The sequence below is a fragment of the Polyodon spathula genome, chromosome 17 (assembly GCF_017654505.1).
Source record: "Polyodon spathula isolate WHYD16114869_AA chromosome 17, ASM1765450v1, whole genome shotgun sequence".
Classification (NCBI taxonomy): Eukaryota; Metazoa; Chordata; class Actinopteri; order Acipenseriformes; family Polyodontidae; genus Polyodon; species Polyodon spathula.
This window is the reverse complement of record NC_054550.1, coordinates 4,636,475-4,645,503: the sequence shown is the minus strand read 5'-3', so window position 1 is coordinate 4,645,503 and position 9,029 is coordinate 4,636,475. Positions and strand designations below refer to the sequence as shown.

The 9,029-nt window shown below is 46.2% G+C and overlaps 1 protein-coding gene across 2 annotated transcripts; it reads right to left on the bottom strand.

The window, feature by feature from the left end:
- Window positions 1–2,503: 2,503 nt before the first annotated feature.
- Window positions 2,504–8,627, bottom strand: LOC121330382 (transaldolase-like). 2 transcript variants are annotated; one of them, XM_041276861.1, is made up of 8 exons: window positions 8,414–8,627; window positions 6,195–6,318; window positions 5,204–5,311; window positions 4,640–4,771; window positions 4,057–4,232; window positions 3,500–3,697; window positions 3,242–3,387; window positions 2,504–2,750 (listed from the first exon to the last, which is right to left on the bottom strand). In XM_041276861.1, exons 1-8 carry the CDS (start codon window positions 8,508–8,510, stop codon window positions 2,718–2,720), a joined length of 1,014 nt encoding a protein of 337 aa, XP_041132795.1. In that variant the 5' UTR covers window positions 8,511–8,627; the 3' UTR covers window positions 2,504–2,717. The 2 variants fall into 2 exon arrangements, with proteins under 2 accessions (XP_041132795.1, XP_041132796.1); XM_041276862.1 differs by lacking the exon at window positions 8,414–8,627 and adding an exon at window positions 8,288–8,368.
- Window positions 8,628–9,029: the final 402 nt, after the last annotated feature.

Below are 9,029 nucleotides of genomic sequence, written 5' to 3'. Positions count from 1 at the left end.
AGTGCTTGTAGATATTCGAGGTAGACATGCCTAGCTTTCAATTCCTGAGGTAGGAATCAAGCACAGAAACACAACACACATGCCCCACTCACTGTGCACTTTACAATACATCGTATTATATACATCGGATTACAGACCTAGCGTTACAATCAATTCGTTTCTGTTGATTTTCTTTTTTTCCTGGCGGCTGCAGGTGCAATGATGTGTGAGACTGTGTGGAACTGGTCCGTGTCTCAACTCAACAGCAGCTCATTTAAACACACAGCCCACCCTCCCACCCCCCCCATGCACGGAGCTGCGGAGAGCAGAACATACAAACAGAGGAGAGGCTGAGATGTGCCCCGCTGAGCGAAATACTGAAAGAAACTCGCTCAACCCGTTCAGTGGCAAACACTTTGACTAGAAGGAAACAAAAATAACTTTCAATTTGAAGACATGGAGAATGTCTGGCATTTTATTTACCAAGTATCATTTAAGCTGAGGGAGCACAAAGCTACTTTTTCAGGAAGTGGCTAGAAAGCTGGTTCCAGGAGACTGTGAGACAACTTCGCTGTACAAACCCAAACCTCTCCTGGTGTGTCGTGCAGCCGCCTGTAACCTAATCTCCTGAAACCAAGTTCCAAGCCACACTGGCTTTGTGTTCCCTCAGCTTAGGTTTACTGCAATAGGGATACTTGAATTAAAAAACAAACAAACCTTAGACCACCCAAGGTTTAAATACGAGACCCACGAGGACAGGGGTGGCCAAAGTTGGCCGTTCCACTCCTGGTCTTCGTTAGACGCCACTACACAAGGATCATCAAAGTTTAAACTAGAAGGTGCGTATGTTTGTATGCCTGCTTCAGTTGGGAATAATGAAGGTCAGACTTTTCCTCCAGCCATCACAAGAGGAGGAGGGGAGGAGGAAGGAGTTAAGCGCCCCTGTGTGAGTGCGTTGGTGGCTGTGAGGATCTGTCGCTGCGATCAGGACCCGTCAGTGGAAAGAAGGCAGATCACTCACCCTGCCTGGAGTGTTTGAAACGCAGGGTGAGGGATGAGACTTCAGGGTTCCCTGCTGGCTGCTTCATGTCTCGAGAGCATCAGGAAGAAGTACCGAGGAAACATTTACAAACGAGAGGACTGTGCAATGCTCTGGTCCTGGAGGGCCAGTATTCCACTCCTGGTTTAACAGGGAAAACAAACCAATGAACTACTTCACGGTCTGGACTGAGGTTTAACTGATTCAGTTAGCTGGCCGCCCCCTCCTCCAGCCAGACCCACCTAGAACACTGTCCGTCACGGACCGCAAACACATTCTACAGCAATTAGAATCAGTTTCGGGGTCCGAGTCCGAAGTCGAAGCCATTGTTTTTCAGTGTCATGCAAATGTGGCGAGGCTATTAAAGTCAAATTGAAAGGTAGGAATGCTGAATTACTTACAAGTCTGGGGATGTTTTCTAAGAATATCTTCTAGTTAGACCCCACCTACACTATGGGATGGAAAGGCATTGTACTGCAATCCCTCGTAGAGAACGTGCTTTGTGGCCGGCAGTGATAGAGTGTGGCGTCAGAGTCTCTAGGTGAAGCCTTTGTTCTCTTGGAGAAACTTCTAAAAACGCCCTCCCCCCTCCTCTGGAGGTCTGGGTTCGAGTTCCGCTGCTTAGATCAGGGGTCTAACCGAGTTTGATGGTCTTCGCTTGAACACAGTGAGCACTGAGCAGAATCACGAGCCCCTCCGCTCCCCAATTCAACACAACAGTCAGTCTCAGCTTGAGAGAGGAGCAGGACCGAAGAGCAGGCATTCGAGGACTGCATCACAGCCGCACCCAGACACTTGGAACAGAAGAACACTTAGAACCTGATGTACAGGTGTTTCAGTTTGTTGCATCACAGATACGAAATCACTGCCAACTATTACTGCTGCTTTGTGGAATTCAGATTTTTCTTGACGTTCTTTCAGTTTTGTAACTGCAGAACCCCAAACTCAAGTTTCTCTACCTTTTCCAGTTCAGTGTGTGTAGGTGCTAGACTTCCACAATTCTGTTTTCAGAAACTTGCGTGGCTCTTTATACCCAGAGTGTCTTTCTAGCAACGGAACACACACAGGAAAAATCAATCAATAAAAAGGACTGCTAAACGTGTTGTGTCCCTCACACAAAGCTTGTTGTCCCGGGGCGTTATGACTTGCACACCCGTGATCTCAAGATCACGTTTCAAACACACACGCTCACACACACGCACTCTTGGCTCTTACTGAACCCTCAGGCTGATCTAAAGCTGCTTAACGGATGAGCGTTGCTGTCACTGTGAAGAGCCGTTCAAAGCCTGGCGAAGTTGCTATTGTGACATCACGCTGTGGAACTCCCGCCCGCGCGCTACAGCACACAGAACGAGAAGAATCGCACAGAGGTTAGAGTGAAACCAACAGGGCTGAATCGGAACCCAGCCACATTCCTGCAACACAGACAGATGCAAACAACTTAAAAACAAAAACAAACAAAAAAAAAACACAACAACACATGCATTCAAATTTAAGTGCCAGTTTTATTGATTCCATGGGATTATATATAGATAAAAAATACATATATTCTGTTCTAAAAATAAAATTAGCATGTAAAATTAGCTTCACAACACCAGAAATGATCAGGATGTCGTGATTGGGGGGCGGGGGGGGGGGTTGCTTGTAAAGCCTCTGGTCCCTCCTGCTTCGTTCCCTTGCAGCTCCCACTCCTTCCCAATTACTTCCCATTCTTGGTGCTCAACATCTTATCCTGAACAAAATAAAACCAACAAAACACACGTTTCAGATTAACCCACAGTTGCCGATTGCTGCTCTACACAACCCTACCCGCTGCTAGGACATGGATTTAACAATAATAATCATCCAATATGAAATGAAAACGTTAAGAGCAGCAATGCTGGTCTAAGCGGTGCTCAATTTGAGCACGTTGCTGGACCCGGTTTTTTTCCCAAACCCAAGAACAAGAAATCAAAGCTCACCCTGTGGGGAGAAGTTACAAAACAGAACTTTCAAAATCGGTGCCATTTTTTTTGTTTTCTTCCAGTTAAAACGGGATTCCCAGTTACGCCATCACACTACGAACATCCAGAAGAGCAGAGAATAGAAGCTGAAGTGTTTTATCAAAACCAAGGCAACTAAAACCAAGTCTTGTGCCTTATTCGGTGTACTTTGTCAAAACCAAACCTCCAACAAAACCTCTCACTAAACCCCTCTCCAACCCCCTCTCCTCAGCTCCTGCACCTTGATCATGGCTTCCAGCTTCACGGCGTCGGCTGCGAACTTGCGGATCCCGTCAGAGAGCTTCTCCACGGCCATGCGGTCCTCGTTGTGCAGCCAGCGGAACTGCTTCTCATCCAGGGGCAGCTTCTGCAGGGCACAGGCCTGGGCTGGAGAGAGAGATTCACATTTCTCTTGTCAAATACTTGAATTAAAGTCTATTTTTTTTCTTAGTGGAGATGTAGTCACAACCACAGACCCCCTCCCCCTCCAGACACGCACCTTTCTTCGGGCTCAGGGCAGGGAGGACCTTGCTGGAGTCCTTGCTGAGCTCAGCCAGCAGCCCTGGGGAGATGGTGAGATAGTCACAGCCCGCCAGGGCCTTGATCTCGCCGGTGTTGCGGAACGAAGCGCCCATCACCACCGTCTTGTATCCGAACTTCTTGTAGTAGTTGTAGATCTTCGACACGCTCACCACCCCTGAAACCAGAGGATGGGCAAACAAACCCAAAACACAGCATGAACAACCTGTACGCCCATCGATTCTCACCCGGGTCCTACAGGATCCCAGTGACTGGACAGACGCAAATCTAGTTGTAGATATTATTACAATTTGTAAGGAAGAGGTTTGACTGTGAAATTAGAGATTCATGAGGGATTGGTGGCTCCCTCTATTTACGCTGAGTTTAATTCTCTTGCACAATAGATTATATTTATAGGTGTTCAGTAAAACACAGAAGCCCCTCCTACCCTTCTTTATGTCCCTCCTCCATTCTTCCCTTCCTTCCATCCTCTTTCCCCTCCCCATTCCCCTCTGCCCCATTCCCTTCTCCCCTCACCGGGGTCCTCAGAGGACTCGTAGCTCTTCTTGTCGGTGTTCTCCTTGTGCCAGTCGAGGATCCGCCCCACGAAGGGGGAGATGAGTGTCACTTGTGCGTCTGCACAGGCCACGGCCTGGGCGAAGGAGAACAGCAGGGTCATGTTGCAGTGGACCCCGTGCTTCTGCTCCAGCTCCCTGCGAGCACAGAGAGGAGGGTCAGACGAGAGAGAACGAGACAGACGAGAGAACGAGACAAAGACAGAGAGCAAGAGAATGAGCCAGAGAGCAAGAGAATGAGACAGACAGAGAGAGAGAGAGAGAGAGAGAGAGAGAGAGAGAGAGAGCATGAGACAGACAGAGAGATCAGAAAAACTACAAGGAACTTTGCAACATTCACCAGAAGTCTCTCGATGTCTGTAACAGCTGTTTTTTAAAAAGCTATGGATAGGCAACACAATGTTAAACATTCATTTATAAGCTATAGTACTAAAAAATAATAATAAAATATTGAAGATATACAACTTTTCACTAGTACACAACTGAAGGCACAAGCTGCACCTGGTCTACTTGTTCACTTCCCCCCTCCCCCTCCCCTCACTCACTTGCCAGCCTGGATTCCCTCCCACGTGGAGGTCAGCTTGATAAGGATGCGACGCTTCTTGATCCCGGCCTCCTCGTAGAGCTTAATGAGCCGGAGAGCACGCTGGATCATCCCGTCCGTATCGAACGACAGCCTGGGCAGGTGGGGAGGAGAGAGCCAGAGAGAGAGAGACAGGGAGCACACAGGGATAACAGAGCCGATGCAGGGGCACATTATTCAGACCGAAACCAGTACACCTGCTATACTGGTGACTTACAGCGAAGGCTCACTGGAAAACCGGGAATGGCGCAAACTGCTTGCAATGAGAAAAGCTAGGGGTTCAGTATTGTTTCCATCCCTGGATTTATGGAAAAGCTGACATTTCAAAATCCAACATGAAATACTGTGCTACTATTATAGCTTCTGTTAGACTTTTGCGACATAAAATGTTTAATTACGTGATGTTAAATAAGATCTAAATTCTGCTCATATAGTTTTACAGTTTTTAAATTTTTATTAATGCCTTAACCCTAAAATTGCAGGCGATGCAAACCCTGTGGCCGAAGCCGTGGTTTGGGAGAGCTACCTGGCGTCCACCTCTGTAGAGACTCTGCCCGGGATCTTCTTCAGGATCTCCAGCCCGAAGATCACAAACAGCTTGTCCATGGCATTGGTGACCTGCTCCTCCTCCGTCCTGCAGGGAGAGGAGGGGAAAACAGATTAAACACTGACACTGCAGGAGAGTCAACACACACACACACAGACACGACAAGACAATAACACAAACACAGCGACAAGACAATAACACAAACACACACAGCGACAAGACAATAACACAAACACAGCAACAAGACAATAACACAAACACACAGCGACAAGAGAATACACACACACACACACAGCGACAACGAGAATAACACACACACACACACACACAGCGACAAGACAATAACACAAACACACACAGACAATAACACAAACACAGCGACAAGACAATAACACAAACACACACACACGACAAGACAATAACACAAACACACACAGCGACAAGACAATAACACAAACACAGCAACAAGACAATAACACAAACACACACACACAGCGACAAGAGAATAACAGAAACACACACACAACAAGACAATAACACAAACATAGCGACAAGAGAATAATACAAACACACAGCGACAAGACAATAACACAAATACACAGCGACAAGAGAACAACACACACACACAGCAACAACGAGAATAACAGAAACACACACACACACAGCGACAAGACAATAACACAAACACACAAACAGCGACAAGAGAATAACACAAACACACAAACAGCGACAAGAGAATAATACAAACACACAGCGACAAGACAATAACACAAACACACACACACAGCGACAAGAGAATAACACACACACACAGCAACAACGAGAATAACACACACACACACACACACACACGAGACTCAACACATACACAGCAACAACAAGAGAATAGTACACACAGAAAGACAAGAAAATAACACACATAGCAACAAGTGAATCAACACACAGCAATGAACATTTTTATCAGGGTTACCCCCCCAGCTTCCTGGCGTGCTCGATAGCCTCTTCCAGGAGGTGCTGGTAGGCTGGCATGCGCGCCGCGGCTAGGATCAGAGAGGGGTTTGTGGTGGCATCCTGGGGCTTGTACTCCTCGATGGCTGAGCGAGGAAGAGAGGGAGAAGGAAGCAGGTTTTACACCACAAAATGACCCATCAAAAACAGATCAGAATACATTTTACACTGTACAAGGATGTTGCTCAATTACCAGAAGCTAACCTATTAATGGTCAGATCAAAGTTTTATTTTATTAAAAACATTTCAATCTTAAAGTTATTAGTTTAGAACTTGGGGGGGAGAGTCTAGTTAGTCTCTGTGTCTAGTAGTTAGGGCAAGTCAAGGCTTAATGCAACACCCATAAATTGGAGAAGCTGGTGAAACTATGAAGTACGGCCCAGCGGGGTGGGGGGGGGGTACAGGGTACGAATACGATGATGGTCACAGTCTGGGTCACGCATCCCCACAGCCCTGTTATGTGAACGGGAAGGCTCTCTGCATGCAGTGCACGCAGGATCAATCAGCCAGCTCATGCGATTCTAAAGCTGTATTGCAATTCTCGCAGCTGGTCTGCCTTGCATCACTGGACAGCCCATTCTAGGCCGGTGATCCCCCCCCTCTCTGCCCCCTATGCAATGCACATGGTCACCCGACTGCATGCTGCAATCAGTCACTGTGAAACGGCCCCAGTCACACACACACACACACAATCCCTCTCTTTCACAAGCACAGGACTCTGCATGACGCGCTTAACCCCTTAACTGCCAAGCACTGTTAAAACGCCAACATATTTTGGAATGGTGATCAAGCCCAGTGAGGGTAACCCTACTCAAAAAATAAAGTGCAGTTGCTGCTGTATTTATTACAAGCTACTGGTTTTTCCACAGACCCACACTGGCAGGGATGTTACCTTGGCTCAGTGCAAGAAGTGCCTATCAGAGTCTTTGAAAGCACTTGTGCAATACCTGCCTGTGTCCATGCAGAAAACACAATAAGAACACTGCAGTCACAATGAGAATAATACAGTTACTGCTGAACAAATACTGTGGTTTAAATGATAAAAAAGCACAATAGGGCAGCATAACTTTGTATTTACAAAATACTGTAGATTACTACAGTGTTGCTGGAGTCACTCTTCAGGAAGAAATAAATAAAATTTCCTTGCAGTTCACAATAAGATAAACTCGAAAATGTCCCTTGCAGTTCACGATTAGTAAACTCGAATATTGCATCGGGAGGCTATGATGAAATGGCTATATAATAATAAAACATTAGACGATTCTTTATTAAAAAAACACCTGAAAACCTTAGTGTGCTGCAGTTTATATTCCAGATGAAGACAGATCATTTTTTCCCCCCAGCCTGGACTGTTCTATCCCTACCCTGCACAGCACTGGCAGTGCTGCTGTATACAGTACATTAACAATGTTCAAATGTGTGCACTGCGATTGCAACGCGAAAAGCAAGGCGTTTTGCAACTGAACGACAAACTGCGGAGTCACTGCGACACAGGAGCGATTAGGAAACTTCCACAGAGGACTGCCATCGCGACTCGATTGTCACTCCTGCTGTAAAAGGAGTTCTAAATTAATTAAATATATTTTTTACTTCCCCAATGTTTGCTACATTACGGTAAGGTAGAACACGGATTTACTTAAAAGTAAACAAAGTGTTACAAAATAACAACAATCATAAGAATGCTAATTTGTGTTGTATAAACATTTTAAATAAAAGCAAGTGTGTTGCAACGGATACACCACCCCTGCGCTTCGATGCATATTGTACCTGTACACATATACGGTGTTAGCAAAGTAATTGTGTTATGTACGGCTGACAAGATTGGGAAGAACGCAAAATACAATACTAGCACCGTAGACAGTAACAGTGCAATAAACACCAACGTATACTGTATTTACATTATTGTATCCATAACATGTACGTCGACTGTTACGTCAGGTAGTAGCATTACTAATTTTTAAATAGCACACAGTAAAGTCCTGACCTCACTTTCAACATGCATCGCATGCCTCAAACATGCTGCTTTTCCAAAACTTCAACACAAGTTACATTCACCTCCAGCCAATCTTAGGCGCGAATAACTTTTTCAGCTCATCACAGGCACCCAAACAAACCCCGCTGTCTTCTACGTCTCAATCCAATTTGAGCACCGAGAGCCGGCTTCGTTACACGCTGTATTACCGTTAAAATCCCCGGTATCCGCCACCACCACGGTGTGCTGTTTGAGCTGCTGCAGCGCAGACTCGGTCTTCTGCCGTTTCGCCGGGGAGACTGACATCTTCGGGGGGCCCAGAGGGGTTTATATACCTGGCGCGTGAAAGAGCGAAAGAGGAATACCGACTTCTCTGCGACAGGCGTTCGATGCCAATCACCTGTCTGAACCCCACCTTTCTTTCCCAGCTCTATACATTATTCATGAGCTTGCAAGACAAGGCCGCGCCCATTTGCCGAGAAACTAAAGAGGATCACGCCATGTAATCAATGCGAGCCACGCCCCCTGTGTGTATTATTCACGACCCCTCTGTCTGATCTCACTGGCAAGTGTTGTGCCCTGTATATTATTTATAAGCCCGCCCCAGTGTGTACATTATTCATGAGGCGTTTTGACATGAAGCCGAGTAAGCATGACAAAGGACTCACCGCGATACTGTTATTGCTACATTTAAATGTTTACTGCAACGAGCAAAACAGCGCAGTCATGCCGCTGACGCTACGTAAACACGCAGAAATGTATAGGGGGTCCTATATACTGTTTACATTTAAACCTTTTGATTCAGCGGATTTCAAAATCCCTATC